This window comes from Polypterus senegalus, chromosome 18 (genome assembly GCF_016835505.1).
Source record: "Polypterus senegalus isolate Bchr_013 chromosome 18, ASM1683550v1, whole genome shotgun sequence".
Classification (NCBI taxonomy): Eukaryota; Metazoa; Chordata; class Cladistia; order Polypteriformes; family Polypteridae; genus Polypterus; species Polypterus senegalus.
This window is the reverse complement of record NC_053171.1, coordinates 85,886,495-85,911,896: the sequence shown is the minus strand read 5'-3', so window position 1 is coordinate 85,911,896 and position 25,402 is coordinate 85,886,495. Positions and strand designations below refer to the sequence as shown.

General features: G+C 35.6%; 1 protein-coding gene across 1 annotated transcript in view; it reads left to right on the top strand.

Moving 5' to 3' along the window:
- ralgapa1 (Ral GTPase activating protein catalytic subunit alpha 1) overlaps nucleotides 1-25,402 on the top strand; it is a 239,692-nt gene that overhangs the window by 130,345 nt on the left and 83,945 nt on the right. Inside the window, 2 exon segments of the mRNA XM_039741861.1 lie at nucleotides 7,892-8,801; nucleotides 16,666-16,737. Coding sequence (XP_039597795.1) covers nucleotides 7,892-8,801; nucleotides 16,666-16,737 — 982 coding nt within the window.

The following is a 25,402-nucleotide window of genomic DNA, read 5'->3' as shown; positions in this document are numbered from 1 at the left end:
GACATTTAATCTTTGCATATACTACCGTATATCTTGGTGATTTGAGCAGTAGCCTTACAAGCTGTGTCTGTGTAGATTTTTCTCCAGGCACTGCTGTTTTCCTCCAGCATTCTAGAGATATTTGTGTTAAGGTAGTGTGAGTGTAAATGTACCTTTCCATGAACTGGCATCCATTGCAGGCTTGGTTCTTGCTTTATGACAAGTGTGAATGTTTTGCCATTGGCTCCTGCAAATCTCAGGTGTGAAAAATGCATAGATGGATGTGCATACATTTGTGCAGGAAGGATATTATTCTGTTGTGCTAAGGAAAAATAAAAGGCCAATGATTTGGCTAGGTCTGCCCTGGATGCCAATTGCATGTGTTGATTAAATCGACAGATTTAGCTGATAGAAAATTATAGAGTATTTTCAGTAAAATTAAAAATTGATAGCAGTTGAGGCACCTGCTAGGAGAGAATCAGTGCAGCTAAGGTGCTGAGCTAAACCAGAAAAAAGAGGAGGCTATTGAAATGGCATTGTTGATATCTAAAATTTAAAAACTAGGATTCTGAATATTCCTGTATTACGTCGTTAAAATGAACTTGAAATGTCAAAACAAATACTTATGCTAAGTTATGTTTTACAAGAACTTGTGAACCTTGGTAGAAAACATATGCACATTTTTAAAAGATTTCCAGTCAATTTGGAAGAACATAACAATGATTTATAATAGGTAGATAGATAATGAGCACTTTTTGTTCCAAGGGAGACGTTCATCTTTTTACAGATGCTCAATACATAAATGCATGCATACATAGATAAATATATAAAAATTATAACAAAAAGCAACAACCTCCCTCAAATACACAATATCCTTCATTCTTCTTCTTCTTTCGCCTGCTCCCGTTAGGGGTTGCCACAGCGGATCATTTTCTTCCATATCTTTCTGACCTCTGCATCTTGTTCTGTTACACACATCACCTGCATGTCCTCTCTCACCACATCCATAAACCTTCCCTTAGGCCTTCCTCTTTTTCTCTTCCCTGGCAGCTCTATCCTTAGCATGCTTCTCCCAATATATTCGGCATCTCTCCTCTGCACATGTCCAAACCAACACAATCTCCCTTCTCTGACTTTGTCTCCCAACATGAGCTGACCCTCTAATGTCCTCATTTCTAATCTTGTCCATCCTTGTCACACCCAGTGCAAATCTTAGCATCTTTAACTCTGCTACCTCTAGTTCTGTCTCCTGCTTTCTGGTCAGTGCCTTCGTCTCCAACCCATATAACGTAGCTGGTCTCACCACTGTCCTGTAGACCTTCCCTTTCACTCTTGCTGATACCCGTCTGTCACAAATTACTCCTGACACTCTTTTCCACCCATTCCACCCTACCAGCACTCTCTTCTTCACCTCTCTTGCACAATCCCCATTACTCTGAACTACTGATCCCAAGTATTTGAACTCATCCACCTTCACCAACTCTACTCTTTACATCCTCACCATTCCACTGACCTCCCTCTCATTCACACACATGTATTCTGTCTTGTTCCTACTGACTTTAATTCCTCTCCTCTCTAGAGCATATCTCCACCTCTCCAGGGTCTACTAAACCTGCTCCCTACTATCACTACAGATCACAATGTAATCAGAAAAACATCATAGTCCACGGGGACTCCAGTCTAATCTCGTCTGTCAGCCTATCCATCACCATTGCAAATAAGAAAGGACTCGGAGCCGATCCCTGATGTAATCCCACCTCCACGTTGAATGCATCTGACACTCCAACCGCAGACCTCGCCACTGTCACACTTCCCTCGTACATATCCTGTACAACTCTTACATACTTTTCTGCCACTCCTGACTTCCTCATACAATACCACAACTCCTCTCGAGGCACCCTGTCATATGCTTTCTCCAGGTCCACAAAGACGTAATGCAACTCCTTCTGGCCTTCTCTATACTTCTTCGTCAATACTCTCAGAGCAAACATTGCATCTGTGGTGCTCTTTCTTGGCATGAAACCATATTGCTGCTCACTAGTCATCACCTCACTTCTTAACCTAAGCTTCCACTACTCTTTCCTATAACTTCATGCTGTGGCTCATCAATTTTATCCCCCTGTAGTTACTACAGTCCTGCACATCCCCTTATTCTTAAATATCGCACCAGTACACTTCTTCTCCACTCCTCAGGCATCCTCTCACTTTCCAAGATTCCATTAAACAATCTGGTTAAAAACTCCACTGCCATCTCTCCTAAACACCTCCACAGGTATGTAATCTGGACCAACGGCTTTTCCATTATTCATCCTCTTCATAGTTGTCCTTACTTCCTCCTTGATAATCCGTTGCACTTCCTGATTCACTATCTCCACATCATCCAACCTCTTCTCTCTCATTCTCTTCATTCATCAGCCTCTCAAAGTACTCTTTCCATCTGCTCAACACACTCTCCTCACTTGTGAGTATGTTTCCATCTTTATCCTTTATCACCCTAACCTGCTGCACATCTTTCCCAGCTTGTTCCCTCTGTCTAGCCAATCGGTACAGGTCCTTTTCTTCCTCCTTCGTGTCCAAGCTCTCATACGACTCATCATACACCTTTTCTTTAGCCTTCACCACCTCTCTCTTCACCTTGTGCCTTATCTCCTTGTACTCTTGTCTACTTTCTGCATCTCTCTGACTATCCCTCTTCTTCTTTGCCATCCTCTTCCTCTTTATACTCTCCTGTACTTCCCCATTCCACCACCAGGTTTCCTTTTCCTGTTTCCCCTGTCCAGATGTCATGCCAAGCACCCTTCTAGCTGTCACCCTTACTACATCTGCTGTAGTTTCCCAACTGTCTGGTTATTCTTCACTACAACCCAGTGCCTGTCTCACCTTCTCCCTAAACTCAACCTTGCAGTCTTCCTTTTTCAAATTCCACCATTTGATCCTTGGCTCTGCCCTCACTCTCTTCCTCTTCTTGATCTCCAACGTCATCCTACAGACCACCATCCTATGCTGCTTAACTACACTTTCCCCAGCCACCACTTTGCAGTCTTCAATCTCCTTCAGTTTGACTCTTCTGCATCTACCTGTGTGCATCTTCCTCCACTCTTGTATGTCACCCTATGTTCCTCCCTCTTCTTAAAATACGTTTTCACCACAGCCATGTCCATCCTTTTGGCAAAATCCACTATCCTCTGACCTTCATTCCTCTTCTTGACACCATAACTACCCATCACCTCCTCATCTCCTCTGTTCCCTTCACCAACATGTCCTTTGAAATCCGCTCCAATCACCACTTTCTGTCTCTTGGGTACACTGTTCATCACTTCATCCAACTCATTCCAAAAATCTTCTTTCTCATCCATTGCACACCCAACTTCCAGGGCATATGCACTAACAACATTCATCATCACTCCTCCAATTTCCAGCTTTATAATGATTTCTCTGTCTGACGCTCTCTTCATTTCCAAAACACTCATGACATACTGTTCCTTCAGAATAACCCCTACTCCATTTCTCTCCCCATTTATCTGGGCTTGGGACCGGCACAAAGAAACGCACTGGTTTGTGTATCCCCTGTGGCTGGGTTATACACCATCCTTAATTAGATGAAGAAAAAGATTTGACGTAGCTAAAGATAAAAAGAGCAGTCACAGTGAGACATTATAAAACCTTATTGTAGTTGGTATAAAGGAGCTCCAGTAGTGTTTCTTGACACACTTCAGCTGAATAATTTGTCGGCTTCAAGCACTTAATGCTAGTGTGTTAAATGTAGGATGTGCAGCTTTGTGCATAATGGCCATCAGTTTTACATTCATTCTCTTCTTTGCTCCATAACTGAGCCTGATTTTTATTTAGCTTGTCAAAGTGAGTTCTTATGTGGCTCAGAAAAGATACATGCATATCATAGATGATATTCCATGCAATGCAGCTTGGATTTCTCCTCCATTTCATTCAACTGTAGTGTAGACAAGGGGTCACTGCATTTTTATTTTATTTTATCTTATTTCAATCATTACATGTAGCTTTTGTCTAATCATACAAGAATACTATTTAATTTAACATTCAGTAATTTCAGTCAAATTAAAATGACGACTATGAATTAAAAAGTTCTCTTTAGTATGTGGCACTCTTCATATCTAGAAGTAGCAGTATCCTTGTCCTGCAAGCAAATACAGATTAGCACATGTAAAAAGAAATTTATATTGGATGTTGAGTTGATCTTTCAAAAATAATTAATTTATATATGCATTGGATATAATGTTTGAGCAAAATAGGTACATTATCCTTTTAACTTATTTTTGAGTGTTTATATTTTGTGACAAAAGCATTTATTTTAATAATATATGTAAACTTAACAAAAGGACAGGACAAGTGGAGAAAAAAGCTATTTGAGGCAACAAAAACTTTAACATGAGAGTGTTTTCAGTGTCAGAGTATATTAGAATATAATTTAGAACAAGAATGAAAGCTGCTATTTGGCTGTAATTTTCTCATATATTAAATGGACAGTATAGTCTAGCATACTAGCAACATCAATAGAAATACACAATGTAGAAATAATCAGTCTTCTGTCCTGCTTTAAACACAAACTGCTTTGCGCAGGTTTACAGGGTCATTACTGTTGCATGTACAGAGTAGAGTGAATTTTTTTTTCTTGCATGTGCCAAATAACATACAATACATGTAAACAGGATTGGTGAGACCTTTTATTTTAAGTATACATTTCCTGATATAGTTTTGTTGGTATGGGTGATTTTTAAGATGGTCTGCAACTCGTGATCTGAATGTTGTGGTCTGAATTAAAGCTTTGTAATGTGAAGTCATGATTTAAAATGGTAACATCAGGACTTAAAAAATGCTCTAAATATAACTGGAACTCGTTGTAATGATCTGAGAGATGGAATAAAATGATTGCACTTCTGGATCTGTGTTTTATTTATGCTGCTGTAGTTTGAATTAACTGTGGAAAAGAAATGTTCTGAACAGACTAAAATAAAGAATTACACACGATTGTGTTCCTTTTTCTTCAAATAAATTAACTAGCTTTTCAATACTCCATATATTAAAAGGCTAGTTGAATTTTATTGGATTAAGCATTGTTATTGTGTTATTTTTTTCTATAGCTATAAGTACAAACATTTCAGCAGCATATTAAAAACCTAAATGAGCAACATTGTTAGACAATTTACTCAGTTAAATCGGATTATTTTTATTTTGTTTGGAAATTGATATTTTATATAACAAATATATATATTTGGCGAAATTACATATTCAAGCAGATATTATGTACTGTTGCATTTTTTCCAAACTCCATTTCAACTGACAACATTTAGAACAAAATGGTTAAATTACAGGAAATGAGATGTTATATCCATGATTTACTTTAATGTGGACAATAATGCAAAATAGATATTACCTTTGAAATGAGGATACAGTTTCAAAGAGTTTGTACCTGTTACATAAAAGCATAAAAACTTTGACAATTGAAAGAAAACCATGCAGTCTCTCAAGCTTTTTTGTTTAGCCAGGTGCAAAGCAGTCCTAATATCTCATCCAGATACTTCTTAAAGGTCGTAAAGGTTTCTGCTGCAGCTCCGTGTCTTGTAGTTTGTTCGGGATTCTTACATCTCTTTGAGTAAAGAAGTGTTAGTCCCAAATGACGTTCCCCATAATTTGTACTTGATTCACCATTCTGGTAGATCTTATTTATAAATACTGTCACGAATGTTCAAGAAATGTGTTGGGTTCCCCCTCAGCCTCCTCTGCTCAAGACTGAAAGGTTTAGTTAGATAGATAGATAAATAGATACTTTATTAATCCCAAGGGGAAATTCACAAAATCCAGCAGCAGTATACTGATACCAAAAAAAAAATAAAAAAATATTAAATTAAAGAGTAATAAAAATGCATGTAAAAACAGACAATAACTTTGAATAATATTAGCATTTACTCCCCCGGGTGGAATTGAAGAGTCGCATAGTGTGGGGTCTCCTCAGTCGGTCAGTGGAGCAGGACGGTGACAGCAGTCTGTCACTGAAGCTACTCCTCTGCCTGGAGATGACACTGTTAAGTGGATCCAGTGGATTCTTCATGATTGACAGGAGTTTGCTTAGTGCCCGTAGCTCTGCTACGGATGTCAAACTGTCCAGCTTCCTTCCTACAGTAGAGCCTGCCTTCCTCACCAGTTTGTCCAGGCGTGAGACGTCGTCCTTCTTTATGCTGCCTCCCCAGCACACCACCGCGTAGAAGAGAGTTCTCCGACTCTGTAATAGCATCATATGTCATTAAGTCCTGGGATGCTGTTTGTTGCTGTACTCTGCACAGTTTCAAATACTGCTATGTCTTTCTTGTAGTTAGGTGACCACAACTGCACACAATGCTGCAGATGTGATCTTACTAATGAATTACAGTGGATATAGTCAGAGCATAAAATCCCTCAATGTATATGCAATAATTTATGGCTTTCACATTGTAACATTTTGTTGCCTTTTTAATATTTTCTGCACATTGCTGAGATGATTAAAGTATTATGTCAACATAAACCCCTAAAATCTTTTCAGAGGTTGCTTCCTTTATTTGATGTTCTTTTTATCCACTTGTATATGTTAAACTGCATTTTCCCAGTGTTCACCCAGTTCTGAAGATTGTCCAAATTCCTCCTAATTGTCTACCACTCCTCCAGTTTTTGTATAATCTATGAATTTCACAAAGTTACTAATTATACCAGAATCAATTTTATTAATCTATGTTAGAAAAAGTACTTGTCCAAAGACAGATCCCTGTGAGGTACTCCACTGATGACCTGATTCCTCTTTATTTCCTGCTGATTAACCAACTTAAAAATCCAGTATTGCAGGTTCCCTCTGATGCCAAAAGCTTCTATTTTTTTCTTTTCAATTCATCTTTAGTGTGGGACTATATCAAAGGCTAAAATCTTAAGTACTTTACATTATGTGTTTTACTTTGGTTAACTGGTGATGTAGCCTGCGCAAAAAAATCTAAAAGATTTCCTCTCATAAAACCAGTTGAGTACTGAACATTCATTTCAATACTACTGCTACATTAATCTGTATGGCCAAGATATTTCCCTCTATCTGACTACACCTACATCCTCTTTAGCATCAGTTCTTATTTACAAGTTATGGTTCTCGCCTAATTGTCTAAATTGTTGTAACATATCAGCGATTGCCCACATTGGAGGCCTGATTAAAATGTGTATACAATAAATGTGGTTCTTGTAAAAGACATTAAAGAAGGGCTCCTTGGTGCTACAAACTAATTAATTAGACGAGACTTCAAATTACGGACTCCCCTTCAATGTATCTTGGCTATGTCCCAATCATTTTTGTTATTTCTTTAAAACATCACGATTACCAAAGGCTGAGATTGTGATCAAAGTTTTGCCATTTTTCCTATGTATATAGTTGACCTGTTCAAGTAACACAGTGTGTTTCTATGAACAGACATGGTTTTGGAGATTTATTTCAAAACTTGCTCACTGTGGAGTTTGTTTTCAGTAATATAAGGTGGTCCAGATCTAATTACTGTATGCAATTTTCATTACGCTATAACTTATTAAGTTTATTACATAGAAAATCGCCTGAAAAATCTGACGACATGAAGAATCATCTTTGCGCTGAACTGGAATCGTCCCTGCATAAATCAAACTTATCCAGACGATCTGGATCTCCATAATTAGGTCTGGACCACCCTGTAGTATATTATTGATGACTGTGATTTTTGTGAAGTAGTTTCTGGTTTTCACATAAATCTAAATTATCATTGTGCAGATCTAATATTACTTTGTTAAAATATAATATTCAGAAGATTTTTATAGGGAATCATCATTTCTTTGTTTTATTAAGTAGCTGAAAACAGAATATTCTAGATATTGAGATGTTTTCTTTCTTCTCTTGCAGTGAAAAGTCGAATGCAGCAAGGGCTGATATCCATAGCTGCCAGGACAGTGGTTACTCACTTAGTGAATCACTTGGGTCACTATCCCATGAGTGGTGGCCCAGCAATGCTGACGAGCCAGATCTGTGAGAACCAGGACAACCCTTATTGCGATTGCCCGGAGCTTTCTCCTGAACTATTTGAGAGTCCTAATTTACAGTTCTTTGTATTAAATAACACTACTTTAATGTCAAGTCTACAAATACGAGCGGAAGATAACATTCCAGGTGGAGGAATGTCTGCTGGCCTAACCACTACAAGTTCCAGTGTTCGGATTATTGTCCGTGATATATCTGGCAAGTATTCCTGGGACACAGCCATACTTTATGGACCTCCTCATTGTAGCCAGCCAAACCAGCCATTTTACCTTTCCCTCAGTCATTCTTTGGAGGAGGAGTTCTATCCCTGTCAAGATACTTTGGAGAATGAGGAGGAACTTCAGGTAGAAATGGAAGAAAGTGATGATCAATATGAAGATGATGAATCTAAAAAGTTCTTTATGGCACCACAGGCAAAACGAAGATGCAGAGAAGTGATTCCTTCCTGGGATGCTATAAGGGATGATGAAGATGCCCTTGATGAAATGCTTCAGTACTTGGGCACCACTAGTCCTGAATGCCTGCAACGTACTGGAGTACCCCTCAACATTCCTGCCCCACCTCCTACCTGCGTTTCTGAGAAACAAGAGAATGATGTTATCAACGCCATTTTGAAGCAGTACACAGAGGAGAAGGAGTTTGCTGACAAGCGTAACAATGACCTTAACTTAAGGGCCATGCAGCAAGAAGAACCATGCCCACAGAAGCCCCAGTCTGCCTTTTACTACTGCAGACTCCTCCTGAATATCTTGGGAATGAACTCCTGGGAAAAGAGGTATGAAAAAAAGAAATTCCCTCTAATTGTAACTGAACAGGGTTTTTAGATTTAACAGTGATATTGTAGGGGTGTATTTTTCAAAAATAAAGTGTAATCTTTTTATGCAAGGAATTTAGAAGCTTACTGTACTTGTCATACTGTATGTGAACGGAGGAAGAATCCCAGTGTGGTCATCTAGCAATTTTCCCAGATTGATACCAAGTAAGATTCCTGGGAATTTCCCAAGCTGGTCTATACTTAAACACTGGCAGAAAATTGCAAGATGGAGCATGTGAGCATCATACCCTCCTCATACTGTATTTGTACACTGATGTTGACCTAATCAATCTAAAAAATCTTTTTTTTGTAGATGAGCTGCTTAACAAGTGATTAGAAATTGGACTGAATTTGAAATGATGGAGATCCATTTTTTTCTAAGTCAATGAGAATGTTAATACGATGCATTTCTTTTAATGCAAAGTTGAATGGTCATGGTAACTGAACTTACTGTAGTTTTTCTGGAACAATTAAAATGTCAACTTGCTGTATATACTTGTTGCATTGCATTTCAGATTTTTGATCTATACTGCCAGTCATGTCTCAAAATCATCTTTGTGATTTGTGCAAAATAATACTTACAATACTAATATAATACTAATAGAGCGTTTGAGTATTGGTGCTTTCTAGTGTATTTTGAGTGCTTAGTGTCCATGCCTCCTTACCAGGGGATGAAATTTTTATATGTGAGTTCTGTCAAGCAAGGAAGATGAAAGGTCATCCTTAAGTGAGTCCTAGTAAATCCATGACATATTTAAGTCCAAGAGTCACATGTGTGAACAGGACAGAGCTGTAGACTGTTAAAACAGTGCTCCAGAAAATTAGTGACGCTTCACCGAATTAAGTCATTTTCCTGATTTAAGAATTGCCTTTTTGTTACTTAATATTAAATAACATATTCTTGTTGTCTCCTAAATGCCCTAAAAAGTTTTAAGGCCTTACTTTTTTCTTTCTTATACAGATTGACTGATTTATTTTTTTTGTCCTTCTGTTTATTTTAATTTTTAGCTAGTTCTGCTATTTTTGTTCGAGTGAGTTCTGGAAGTTAGTTTTTCTTTTTGTGGGTCTTTGATTGTATTCTCCTCGTTGCCAAATTATTTCTGTTGTGTGTGTTTTGTTTCTGGGCCTTTCAGTTTCTCAGTATTATCAACATAATTACACAATAATAATCTGTAGTAAAAATTTGAGTAATTGGATTTTTTTTTTTGCATTAGCCTAATTTAAGTGTTACTAGCTTGCATTAGTATTCAATAAGCATGAAATTTCAAATGGCATTAGATATGACTAACAGGTGTTGTGTGTGTATATTATGAATTGTTGCATTAGTTATTTGTAGAGAAAGTCATACGTCTTATATGTTGGGGTTTTTTTTTTGGTTGCATTTACCTCTGTTATATTCACTTCTGGCAAACTGTGCAAATAATGCTTGAACCAGAGGTGGGAAACTGATTTTATAATGCACTGACATTCTCTAACACCGACTGTTTTTTTATTTTATAGTTTCTGCTGATTATACTTAAATGTAAATATGTTTCCCAGATCCAAGCTGCCTAATTTTTTGTAGTGAGCCATCAGAACTTATTATAAGTTGCCCTATTCCATTCACTTAACAGCTAGTAATCTCTGCAGGTTGTTGACCATGCTGCAGTCTACTGCAAATTAATTGCTGTTGGTAATGTGAATTGAACGTATAGACTGCACTTAAACCTGGCCAACTTATCCACATTATTGTATTACTGAATTATTTTTTATCTAGTCTGTGCATCACTGAAATCTACTGTAAAAATTAAAATGCATCTCTTTAATTGACTTTGGAATTATACTTTTTACTATTATGTTTTTATGTTTCAGATATTTTTGTCATGAAATAAGATGATTTTAAGTGTGCAGCGTCTCTATAATGAACAGCAAAAAATATTGTTCATTTTAATAATTGGTCATTAGGTCTTGGAGTATTCCACACTAAATACTACACTACCATGCAGCCTTTTAAGCTATTACCTTACTTTTAGTATAACCACATCTTGCTTAACTAGCAAAGCATAATATTTTTGTCACTTGAGAAATATGGCTGTCATCACCTTGATGTAACAGTCGGTGTCCTATTGATTAGAAGTTCCCAGAGAGAGAGTGGAGCTGTTACCCTTGTCTGAAAAAGATCATAATTATTATGATAATATTGGTTTTACAGTTCTCACAAATATGGGAATATGATGCGCTATTCATTAATCATTTATAAAAGGTATTTTAACAGTTTGCATCTGTGTTGAAAATAAATGAAAGATGCTTTATTTGTATAGTAGCCGTCACATTTACTCAGTAGTAATGTGAAAAGAAAAAAAAAAATCGGAACCCACAAAAGCTTCTTATTATATAAAACCGAAGGTGGCAGAGAACCTAGGAGCTCTTTAAAAAATAAAGCATTGTCTAACAGTCATTCTCTAGCATCTTTGCATTCATCTTTAGTCAGAGACTAAGGTATTGCTATTCTCATGTATTGTGTCCATTTGTTAAGCTCTGCTTTTGCACTGTCCTCCTTGCCAGCCTGAAATTGCGAGCTTTCAATAGACAAGATGAAGCTCATTACAATATAACAAGCTAATAAGGTTTACACAAAGAAAGGAAAAAAAAACTCCAACCACTAAAATGACACATCTGTCTTGATTTTGTTTTTTTTTTTTTTCCTTCTCTGCTGAATCTAAATAGACTCGTGTCTGATGCGGTTTGTTTTGTACCTCAACCAGTGTTCTTAGGTTTCTGTTAAACATCAGATAACTCTGTGAAACATATGAACCTGATGTTTAAGTCATTTTCATTATTCAGGTTATGTGCTTTGGAATTCATTAAAATGATAGATTTTTAGAACATACGTGTCTTAAGTGAACAAAAACCTTTTTGCCTTAGACATATTTTATTATTTTTGTAATATTTACAACATAAAGACTGGAAGGTTATCTGCAGTTTTCACAGTGAGATTTGTGGCTAAAGGAAAAAACAAAAATGGTGATAATCACTGTTGAAAAGAATTCAGAATTTTTTTTTTTTTCTTTGAACCATGTAGAGGTACGTTTTTGAGTCAGTTTGTGCTATTGTGTGCTGGATCTGTTATAAATTTACATCCATTTGCTGTACTGTGAAAGTTCTGAATTTGCAGCCATATACATCAACTTTAGGCTTTCAACATTTCTGCTTTCTCCATAATTTCAACAATTAATTATAGCAACTAACTTCACCCAAAAACTCTTGCAATATAAATACTGTAACCAAAAATGACAGAAATTCTGAATCATATAAAAGAACAATAAACTCGATTTGTCTTTTAGCAAAACCATTGCATAGAAAAAAGAGTCATATTTTTTTAGTCTTACAATAGATCAAATCATTTAGTACACGTCCTCTGTTGTACTTACCTACTTCTGTTAAAAGCATTGAACTAAAAGTGACAAGAAAGCTCTAAATGTCGATATAGTAACATTAACACATGCAAAGGCAGTGCATTTATTTATTTATTTTACAGTAGTAAGTAGGTGTCAGATTTTGTTTCTTTTTATACAAGGCTTCGATTGTATTTCTAATCAGTTTATGGTTCTCAGTATATTTTACTTACACATTTTCGCGCAATAGTGATTGGGCAAAAAGTCTGGTGCTTGATGTAGCTTCTTTACCTTTGTCTGATGCTTTTCCTGTTTTTGCCTGACCTGATCCCCTGATTCTTTTCTGTAGCACTCAACCACTTTCTTTACTTGTTCCATAGGTTTGATCGCTCAATATGACCAACACTGCAGTTAAAATCACCTTTTCCTTTGTGTTTTAGAATAAACACATATCTTTTCCAGTCTTCGCAAATCCATTGTTGACATATAATGATGTTGCACAACATTGTGGTATCCTGAGGCAGAGATGGCAATTCAGGAAAAGAGGATATTCTATAAATAGTGGCAGAAAGAAATGCATAAGAAAACAAGGGAGTCTATAAGAAAGGAAAGCAAAGTGCAAGTGCAAGTGTAAGAAGAGAAGAGACAGAAGTTTGCAAGTAAGCTGCAGAATAAGGAAGGAAAAAGCATTCAGCATCATTTAGCAGGTGGCAAAAGAAAGACAAGATGTGGATGGTGTACATTGCTTGAAAATTGCTGAAGGAAAAATTGTAATTAATTGTATTGGGCTTAAGGTTTCTTGGAGGTTGTTGCTGAGTGAGGAGAACGAATGGGATAAAGAAGTTCAATATAAAAAGCAGGAGGACTACAAAGCTCACAGGAATACAGTTATAAGCAACAGCATGATAAGTGTGGGGGTGTGAAGAATCCACGTCTTTAAGCATTTGGAAAAGATATGCTAGTTCTGTTAAAAATGAAGGTTTTTGAAAAATAAACAACAAAAATGTGTCCAATGCTATAAAAATGACACTGATGTTTTCCTAGAAAGACTGCCTCACCACAAATGCATCTGTATATATACACATAATATCCATCCATCCTTTATCCAACCAACTATATCCTAACTAAAGGGTCACGGGGGGTCTGCCGGAGCCAATCCTAGCCAACACAGGGTGTAAGGCAGGAAACAAACCACGGGCAGGGCGCCAGCCCACTGCAGACAAATAAATAACAGCATTATTTAAATAAATACAGAGATGCTTTCTTTTCAAATTTTGTAAGGTGTGGGTGACCTGATATTTTGTGAAAGTGCTCATTAGTACATTGCAAAATGTTCTAAATCAATTTACACTTGCTTTCTTTGTGCCAAAAAACTTGTTGACTCCTTAAAATCATTATAACGGGTGGCAGGTTGTTGCCAGTTTCAATCAAACATATTCTGTCCCCCCGAGTACTAGTATATAGCCTGTAGACACTTTAGCATTGATTGCTAAAAACAGTGTCAGACTTAAAATTGGCATTATTGGAGGATCAACAAAAGCAAAGACCATTGCCTGAATTCCCTGTAAAATCTGGCATTTTAAAATGTAAATAAAAATATGATATAACCTGTGAGATTAATTCAGTAAAACTGCAAATTAAAAAGTCTTATTTGAGCTGCAGATCACCAGATCCTAAGTGTTTAGGACTAGTAACCTGCTACAGTTTGTAGAAACGAGTGATCCACCAATTTTGACTCTGTGCTACTAACCCAGATAATTAAAAAAATAATAATAAAAATATATATATATATATATATATATATATATATATATATATATATAAAACTCCATCAATGTCTTTATCTCAGACCAAACTTGAAATGTTCTCTGATAATTTGGAAATCTTTACAGTTTGCAGATCCAGTAGAATGTGCCCTGCCCTTGAATTTCAAGATTTGCTTTTAAAAGATGCACTGTTAGTGAAAGCCAAAACAAGCAGTATAATTTTCTATCACCTGATGTCTCACAGATGAGTTTAAATTTAGGGTCTAATCATTGTCCATGCAGCATTTTTACAGGTGTAGGTGTGTTCTGTATACTCCGGTATTGATTCATCTGGCATCTCAAACATGGGCATATTATGAGCATTGGATATGTGTGCCAGTGTAGCCAAAGATGAGCAGGTTTTCCATGCAGAAATCCTGACCCGTACACAAACCCGGTGCCGGCTACCCCTGGCCAAGAACTGTATAACTTGATTAGCAAATGATAGGGTGAAATTGTTTTTAGTAGGTTGATGGTGTAATTGGCATGTACAAGCTTTTCCACAAGTAAGGATACGTATAGCACTTGGTGATCTCTTCACTGGACAGGAAGATTGTAAAGGTCCTACATTATGTTTTTTTATTTTATTCTTTTTAGCTTATTTTCTGTCCTACATCCTAGCTGTATGTTTTTCAGTGATACAAAACCTTCATTATCTTTTAACTTTTAAAAAATCAGTATACTCTAGGTTTATAGCATCATTGTTCTTCCATGTAGAGAGTACAATGAAAGGCTTACTTGTATGTGTTAATCAACTATACCTTGAACTTTTGTATTCTATACCTTTTAAAATCCCTGTGACATTTGAACAAGAGCTCATCCTCTAGAAGAATCTAACTATCGTTATATACTGTTTTGTTTTAGTAAAGTTTTACATTTTTTGAGCACCCTCAGCCCTCACCTGTGATATTTAATAGCAATACTATTTAGAGTATTGTATTGAAGTGGGGAATTTCAATATCAATACAATCCTAGTGTGAGCTCATGTCAATTGTAAGTTTCCCTCCTCCTTTAATTTTCTCTGAAGAGTAGCAACATGGGGGTCACAAAACAACTCTCAAATGACCTGAAGACAAAGATTGTTCACCATCATGGTTTAGGGGAAGGATACAGAAAGCTGTCCCAGAGATTGAAGCTGTCTGTTTCCACAGTTAGGAACATATTGAGGAAATGGAAGACCACAGGCTCAGTTCAAGTTAAGGCTTGAAGTGGCAAACCAAGAAAGATTTCGGATTGACAGAAGCGACGAATGGTGAGAACAGTCAGAGTCAACCCACAGACCAGCACCAAAGACCTACAACATCATCTTGCAGCAGATGGAGTCACTGTGCATCGTTCAACCATTCTGCGCACTTTACACAAGGAGATGCTGTATGCAAGATTGATGCAGAGGAAGCACAAACAGAGCCGCTTGAGGTCTGCTCAAGCACATTTGGACAAGCCAGCTTCATTTTGGAATAAGGTGCTGTGGACTGATGAAACTAAAATGGAGTTATTTGGGCATAACAAGCGGCGTTATGCATGGAGGGAAAAGAACACAGCATTCCAAGAAAAACACCTGCTACCTACAGTAAAATATGGTGGTGGTTCCATCATGCTGTGGGGCTGTGTGGCCAGTGCAGGGACTGGGAATCTTGTCAAAGTTGAGGGACGCATGGATTCCACTCAGTATCAGCAGATTCTGGAGACCAATGTCCAGGAATCAGTGACAAAGCAGAAGCTGCGCCGGGGCTGGATCTTTCAACAAGACAACGACCCGAAACACTGCTCAAAATCCACTAAGGCATTCATGCAGAGGAACAAGTACAATGTTCTGGAATGGCCATCTCAGTCCTCAGACCTGAATAGAATTGAAAACCTGTGGGGTGAGTTAAAGAGAGCTGTCCATGCTCGGAAGCCATCAAACCTGAATGAACTCAAAATGTTTGGTAAAGAGGAATGGTCCAAAATACCTTCAAGCACAATCCAGACTCTCATTGGAACCTACAGGAAGCGTTTAGAGGCTGTAATTTCTGCAAAAGGCGGATCTACTAGATATTGATTTCATTTCTTTTTGTGGTGCCCAAATTTATGCACCTGCCTGATTTTGTTTGAACAATTATTGCACACTTTCTGTAAATCCAATAAACTTCATTTCACTTCTCAAATATCACTGTGTGTGTCTCCTGTATGATATATTTAACTGACATTTTTTATCGTAACAACCAACGATTTATACAGGAAAATAATGACTATTAACAAGGCTGCCCAAACTTTTGCATCCCACTGTATATATAAAAAAAAATATAAAATTGCGTGACAATATATAAACATAAAAAAAACTTATACTGCGAAAGCACTATGAGGATTTTTCTTGTATTGTGGCGATTCTGAAAATTCCTACCTCTAGTGGTACCATGTGAAGTTTACAAAAGAGCTTAGCTAGTGGCCAAATTAGATATTTTGGTTAGGTTCTGTGATTTCTTAAAAATACAGTTACCAGAAATGTTACAGAATTCTTCAGTGTCTATTTAAATTTAAATTCACATCATTAGTTCTAAAAATTAAATTGCAACCAAAAATCCAGTAGTACCTAGCTTTTGTAAGATTTAGATATATGTTTTAAGGATAGGTTTTGATTATTATTTATCTTTATCTTTGGTACAGGAGTAGCTTCCACCTTTTGAAGAAAAATGAGAAACTTTTGCGAGAACTGAAGAATTTGGACTCCAGACAGTGGTAATTTATCGTCTTTGTCTTTCTTTTTCTACTTTTGAGTTATTTTCATGTCAGGGCCATTTGAGACTAATACTTGTGCACACAATAAGTAAAAAAAAGACAAATGAGACTAACTGTATGCTGACAGTGTTAAGCAATGAGGACATGCTCATGACTGAGTAAACAGCAAAGTTTCCATGAGTGAAAGGGCTATAGCTGAACAATCAAATGCAAGTAATGTAAGTCACCGAAGTAACTTTTACTTGCATAATCTTTTAACCATTATGGGGCATCTCAGATCCCATACCACAAATGCAACTTCACAGACACAAGTCCTGGGTTTAAATAAATATTTATACTAAATATTTAAAGTATTTAAATGCATAGTTTATTTTAAAGGAATATTTTCCACCATGCCTCTTTACAGATTTCACACAAACAGTTCTTTTTTTCTTTAATTTTCCTCTCCTTTCCTCCTTCAGTACTTCCAGGTGAGCATTGTCCTCCTCCTCCTCTCCTGACTCCAACTTGCCTGGGGGAGGCAGAGCAGCTCCTTCTCAGTCTGCATTTGGGAGTACTTGTATTATAACAACATTGCTACCTAGAAGCACTTCCACGTGAGACAGAATTTCCTTAGGACAGAAAGCCTCCATATTACAATAAATTTACACTAAACTAGGCCATATATGTAAAACTTAATGGATATTACTTAGTAGTTTGTTTTTTTTTTTAACACATATGTAACCTTTTGTGTAAATATGAGGTATGTTCAAAAAGTTTCCAGACTTTTATATTTTTGTTGGAAACAGTGAAAGCAGGAGGAGTAGTAATTGGGCATTAGTTTGTACGACGGTGGGAAAATTGCATCGCAAAGCAAGGTGACTATGTAAAAAAGTGATGTAATTTGTTTTTGAAATTCTTAATAAATAGAGTTAAAAAAAAATAGTGCAGAAACGTTTTGAACATCTCTCTTAAGTACTTCATGCCTTCCATCATTAATGCAATTTGTCTGGATTTGCAAAGTGTCAATTAATTTGTAATTCTGTATTTAACTCAAAGAATTCTGGTGTATCATATTTATCATTGCCTTTGACAAAATTGAACAACTAGACAAGACTTGTGTATGAATTACTATCTCCAACAGTAAGAAAGTTTCGTTCTCTTAGCTTGTGAGAATGTGTCTGGGACATGCCCTCTGTGCCTACGATGCACACTTGGTTACTTTTCTTTGCAAAGCTGTTATGTCTTTGTAGTTATCAAGTTTTACATTATATCTACAATACAAAAGATATACGGAATCTCCTAAAATATAATCGGCTACCAATTTAAACACATTATTTTAAGACATTGGAATAATTTTTGATAAAAACATTTATTCCACAATTCCTATTTCCGTCAAGCTTCTGGATATTGCCTTTGATCTATTTGCCTTGCCAGGCATTGCAATATGGAATTTTATATTTTTCATTTTGATGAGGTCCTTTGTAGCATTTTCTTTTCCTCTCTATGTGTGTGTCTGTATGAAAGGCACTTGTGAGAGAACCAGAAAAGCATTTTCAAAAGTAAGGTTTAAGCTTAAAGCACTTTCTGCCAACTTTTTCTATAGATGCCACAGTATTTACATCTAAGGAGTCCAGTTTAAAGTAAGGCTTAATTTTAAAGCACTTTCTGCCAACTCCGTGGATAGATGCCATGGTATTTACATCTAGGGAGTCCAGTTATTTAATATATTTGTTTCTAGGGTGTTCATTTCAATCTTCTAAGCTGAGAGCACTGCATGCCATTAGAAGTATAATACAGTTAAAGTAAAAGTCTGAATGTGAACTTTTTTGTTGAAGAAGCTTCTAGTCTGAAATCATGTTCTGTCTGATCAAGGTGACATTGGCACCAAGCATTACTTAAGGGGACTGAGAGGAGAATAAGATTTGGAAAGACTTTATAACAGGTGGTCTTGATGATTGCCACACTTATTTAAAAAAAAAAAAAATCATGAAGAGTGTCATCTGCATCTTTTCTAAGCAGTTGCTATGGTAGTATAATGGGCCATGTTTCTTTAGCCTTGATGTAAAAATCTGAGAACAGTGGGGCCTGCCTAAAATTGGTAGATAGATTATTTTAGATTTTGGGTTAATATATAGCTAAAAGTGGGCCTTCTATGCCAGTTCAAGAAATATTATTTATGCTAGAAAATTTAAGAAGACGTAAATAACAGTATACACTCTGGTTTATATGAATTAGTTATTTTTTAATCAATTTCCAGCTAAGTATATGAAAAGTTTTATTTTAACTGGAAGGTCTTTATATGCGATTCTGCTCTGAGGTGATGCTTTTTAAACTTAAAAGATCTTTTCTGATCACTGATGAAACTTTTCACTGTTGGTGCTCACAGTTAGTTCTGTATTTTACACTAGTTTCAGGACACAGAATTTTGAAAAGGAAATGAGCAAGTCTAAAATTAATAAAGTGATTTAACATTCATGTTGGCATGTGTAAATAAAAACATGGTCACTGATCTGCTTTGCCAAGCAAAAAAAGGTACTCTGTGTTCAAGAATTATTACCATTGTATGCAACCTTTTCATTAGACTATAGTTTATACATCCTGTTCTGATATTTGGAACAATTCACTGCCTCCGACCTGGATATTGTTTCAGAGCAATTAAATCAATTTTTTACTTCCCTTGATGTCTTCATACTTAGGTGTGTCTGTATCCATACACATTCTAATTACAACTAGTTTTGTTATAAAATTGTTTGTTCTTTTTTAATATATAGTATTACAATTTTTTCTCAGTTTGTCACAAAAATAGATACGTTACAGTGTGTTTTTATTTAACATTAAAATATTTGTTTTTTCTTGTGCTTTTCACTATAAGAATCTGTTAATTAGAATTATTTCTACATATAAATTATGCTTATTAGAAATTAATTTCTGAAGCATTTTAAGATAAATAAGAAGTTAAAAGCTTACAAAAGACTGACACCACAATTAACAGTGGCATGTTTAATTAGGTCACAGTCATTTTCAAAGCAAAAATTGGTCTGCAGGAAAGCTTGCCTCGACAGTGGTTCTACACTACTGAATATGAACACCACTGAACTTTTAAATAGTGACCTTCGGATAGATATTTAAGTTCTTGGCTTTTCATGCACCTCCCATGACATACTGTGCAGTGATAACAGTTTATCATGCTTCACATTCAGATTTCTATACATGCACTACCTACCTGGCAGTATTAACATTAGAAGTCTTCCGTTCTCATTCTGTTCATATTTTAGCCATCTAAAAATGGATACGAGAGTCTCATAGCAGCCTGTATATTTGTGAACCTCAACTTATGTATCCTTACAGCCAAAACTATGATATTTTTCACAAAAAGTGATGAGGAATTGTATTTGAATGTTAATTAATAATTAGGTGGCTTCATTATTATCGTTATTTTTCCCTTGAATGAATTGCTCACTGCTGGAGCAGGCTCTGCCTTCCCAAAACCTTGAAATAGAAAAAATATGTTCAGAAAATAAGTTCACAGATGGATGTTAATTTTATCATTTTAGTTGCAGTCCAGTCGTAGATTGTAGAATTAATTTTTATATTTAGTAGTGTTAAAGAGAAAAATGACATACTATTTTCTTACATATGTAATATACATTTAATACATAATCACAAGAGCAGGCTTGCCATAAGATGTATTGATAAAATATAAGCAAATTAAATGTAATTAATCTATTCTTTTATCAGTCTATTCTTTACTTTTCTAGAAAGTGCATCAGGTTTCAAGCCTGTTGGTTGCAGAACACCGTAACTGTTACTTTTAGTAGGCTCTTTTCCTAATCTTCAAAATGACACCCAGAAGGAGCATGCATCTGATGTTTAAGCAGCAGGGGGTTTGAAAATCAAATTTGATACCAAATGCATTATTGCATAGCTTGCTTTCACCAAATTCCAACTGATGTCCTAATCATTGACATCAGTATGATGCATAGTAATTAGGTGTCTTGAGCCAACATGTAGATAGATAGACAGATACTTTATTAATCCCATGGGGAAATTCACATGTTGCATGTCATGTAGTATAAAACTCTGTGTGAGGGAAGAGTCAGCCACCAGGGTGCTCCAGGAGTTTTTATAGTGTACTTACTGTGGCAGTAAATTCCAAATTTTACCACAGGAAAAGCATATTTTAGAGCTAGATTAATATACATGTAGTGTATTTTTATAACCTGAGTGTGTAACTTTACTTTAGGATGTTTTGCTTTTCTTTTCCTGGTGCCGTTAGATTTGTGCTGGTATTTCTATTCTTTAGAACTTAGTGAAGTGAAAAATGTAATTTACAGCCCAACATAGGAACACATTGCTTCTAAATGCAGAGAGGAATTAATAAACACTGTTGTAACAGTGCTGCTTGAATTGAAAATAGTAAGTATGTTATAAAACAGCTACAAGCGCTTCCTGGTATTAAATTACAGTAAATCCCCTAGACTATAGAATGCAGTGCTGTGGTCAGCAGGATGAAAAACTGCAGTTAAATGTATATGCATAATACACATCATTGAAAATGACTCTATGTAAGTAATAAAGGAATTATTCAGTTTGTTCATTTTAAAATACTTTTCTTAAGTAGAATACAAAACTAAACATTAATATGTCTGATAATCCCTTCTTGTTATAAATTAAAAGTGATTATTTTGCTTTTGTTTGATTTTTATTGCAAGATGCAAAATAATTGTTCTGGCCAGATTATTTGTGAAATGTTTTCAGGTTCTCAATGGAAAGTAGCTGATATTGCCACTTAATAGCAGTGAAATCATTAAATCTGCAGAGCTTCTATTTACATGAAGAAATGAATAGAGCAGTGATGTCAGTTTTAGGTTTTTCTTGAAACCAGGTTTGTTAATCCCAAGGTCAGTTCTTACATTTATTGAACTATATGAACTATGATTTGCCTCAAACATTTTTGTATAATTTTAAAACATACTGTATATTATGTCACTCAGTCCTGCTCTCATTCTGTCAAATGAAATATATAGTGTTTTGTAAATATAATTTACAGCGAACATACTTGAATGCAAATTGAAACAAGATAGCTAATCCACTGTTAGCTGCCTTGTTATTTGCAGGTGACGTTAATCTGGTTAGAAAGAAAGAGCACAGTCACAACTTTCACAAAGTGAAAGAAAAAGTGTAGTGTAGTATTACTGTGCATCCAAAACTTCTTTATGAATACAATAAAAAATTGATAAACGTTAGTTTGGTTTTACAAAGCTCACTTTCATTCAAACTCCCAGTACCCAATAGACTTAATATAAATATAGTATTGTTTCAAGAGAGTAACAAAAACTGAAATGCAGTTATCCAAAATTTTAAAAGGTAGTATTGATATGATTAAAAACCTTTGTACACCAGTATCAACAAAAATTAAAAAAATGCCACTATATGGTCTTCTCTCCAAAAAACTGGATATTACGGTACATAAACAAGGCATTACATGACACACAACCTTGGAATCTTTTTTTTGTGCCCCAGTCTGTCAGCTATCACTGTACCAAGCTTAGATGTTATATCCCATAGCCCTTTTTGGAAATATTTAATCTGTTACACCTAAATAGTCTACCAAAGCAAATATTACAGTTGCAGTAATGTATTTTTTATGTTTTAGAGAGAGAAAAAAAAAATATATATATATATATATATATATATATATATATATATATATATATATATATATATATATATATATATAGTGCATCACTTTTTCCACATTTTCTTATGTTACAGCCTTATTCCAAAATGGATTAAATTATTTTTTTTCTCAGAATTCTACACTCAAAACTCAAAAAGTTTATTTGAGATTTTTGCAAATTTATTAAAAATAAAAAAACAGCCTTTGCTCAATACTTTGTCGATGCACCTTTGGCAGCAATTCCAGCCTCAGGTCTTTTTGAATATGATGCCACAAGCTTGGCACACCTATCCTTGGCCAGTTTCGCCCATTCCTCTTTGCAGCACCTCTCAAGCTCCATCAGGTTGGATGGGAAGCGTCGGTGCACAGCCATTTTAAGATCTCTCCAGAGATGTTCAATCGGATTCAAGTCTGGGCTCTGGCTGGGCCACTCAAGGACATTCACAGAGTTGTCCTGAAGCCACTCCTTTGATATCTTGGCTGTGTGCTTAGGGTCGTTGTCCTGCTGAAAGATGAACCGTCGCCCCAGTCTGAGGTCAAGAGCGCTCAGGAGCAGGTTTTCATCCAGGATGTCTCTGTACATTTCTGCAGTCATCTTTCCCTTTATCCTAAATGGTCTCCCAGTTCCTGCCACTGAAAAACATCCCCACAGCATGATGCTGCCACCACCCTGCTTCACTGTAGGGATGATATTGGCCTGGTGATGAGCGGTGCCTGGTTTCCTCCAAATGTGACATCTGGCATTATTCTATGTTAATTAATGTTGACTTATTTTATTTTCTTACTGTGTCTTTTATTTTTCTATTCTTCATTATGTAAAGCACTTTGAGCTACTTTTTTGTATGTATAAATAAATGTTGTGTTATATATATATATATATATATATATATATATATATATATATATATATATATATATATATATATATATATATATATATATATATATATATATATATATATATATATATATATTTATATTTATATTTTATATATATATATATATATATATATACACACACACATACATACGTGGACAAAATTGTTGGTACCCTTCAGTCAGTGAAAGAAAAACTCAAAATGGTCACAGAAATAACTTTAATCTGACAAAAGTAATAATAAATAATTCTATGAAATTTAACCAATGAAAGTCAGACATTGATTTTCAACCATGCTTCAACAGAAATATTTAAAAATAAACTCATGAAACATTGACTGAAGGGTACCAACAATTTTGTCCACGTGTGTATATCATATTTATTTATTTATATATATATATATATATATCATATTTATATATATATATATATTTTTATATTTATATATGTGTATATGTATGTATGTATGTATATGTGTGTGGTGTGGCAGAAAAGTAATGAGACTGGCAACACTGCAAGCGATCTGACAACGCTGCGCTGTTGTCCTTGATAGAGCACGTGTATCAGTACCCTCCCATAGCTCAGTGCAAGTTTCAACTCCTTCCGTTAACAACGTGATTTTTGTGACTGCTATTAGCGAAGTTGTGTTTTTGGTTGTGTGTCACGCAATATGGAACAGCGGAATTTGGAGCAACGTTGTGCCATTAAATTTTGTGTTAAGCTTGGAGAATCGGCAAGTGTGACGTTTGAAAAGTTAAAACAGGCCTATGGGGAACATTCTTTATCCCGAGCTCAGGTTTTTCAGGGAGGCCTTCAACTTCGAAAACCAATGAAAACATCGAATGTGTGAACACTCTTGTGAGATCAGACTGTCGTTTCGCATTGAGAATGTTGAGTGAACAATTAAATTTGAACAGATTTACCGTTCATCAAATTTTGACTGAACATTTGCACATGTGAAAGGTCTGTGCTAAAATGGTGCTGAAAAACTGCCCTCTCTATAACAGAATTTTTGACCTCAAAAGGCATTCCTGTGGTTCCCCAGCCCCCTTATTCACCTGACCTCAGTCCGTGTGACTTTTTCCTTTTTCCTAAACTGAAAAATGTCCTCAAAGGACGTCATTTCGGGACTTTAGAAAACATCCAAAAGAGTGTAATGGACATGCTGAAGACCATACCGGTTGAAGACTTCCAGCGCTGCTACCAACAGTGGGAACAACGTCTCCATCGGTGTGTAGCTGCCCAAGGGAACTACTTTGAAGGGGATAAAATTGATGTTTGAAAAAAATAAAAACGTATAACTTAATATAACTTAAAACTTGTATATATGTGTGTATATGAAAAATGACTTGCATGATCCCATAGTCATTGCATGATCCCATGGTCAGTTATTTTCATTTCATATTCTCCATTAATAATGATTTGCATATAATATGAAATAAACACTGTAAGTGTGAAATTAAGTTTGGATTTTATTGTTTAAAAAGTAGAGAATGTCTCTATAAGACAGCATATTGATTTTAAAAAAAGTGAGGTGGAGACACAGCAAATAAATAGCTTTGACCATTTGTTGACCGATAACCTGGGATGTGAGAGAATGACAAGCAACTGAAATGATTATGAGAAATAGATTTTTGCCACCCCCTCAGGATTTTATTTTCAAAGGAAACAGGAATAAAACTGAATCAAGGAAGTTCTTTTGTGTGAAATTTATTTGCATTATGTATTTTGTTTATTTTGCATTCTGGCTGTGAAATACTGTTGTTCAGTTTTGTCAATTTGCTGCTAAAGAAATTATTGAACACTATACATTTTTAATAGCACATTCTCAGTGATGATTTACAACATCCCCTTTGTTTCTTATGTGCCTGAGCTAGATAACTTACTGTTTTTATGTGCAGCTAACAGCAGAGAAACTTTTGAAGGACAAATCGATTGGTGTCTCAAAAATGTATATGTGATCATCTGAGCCTACCCCCTGACTCTCTTAAAGACTAAAGATAATTAACTTATGATAACAATGATTCATATAGTGCTTAACTGTGCTTTTTACTTTTTGTTAACAGAATGAAATTATTATTTTTTTTTAATAATATTCAACTGGAGACTAATATATAATTTAAGTG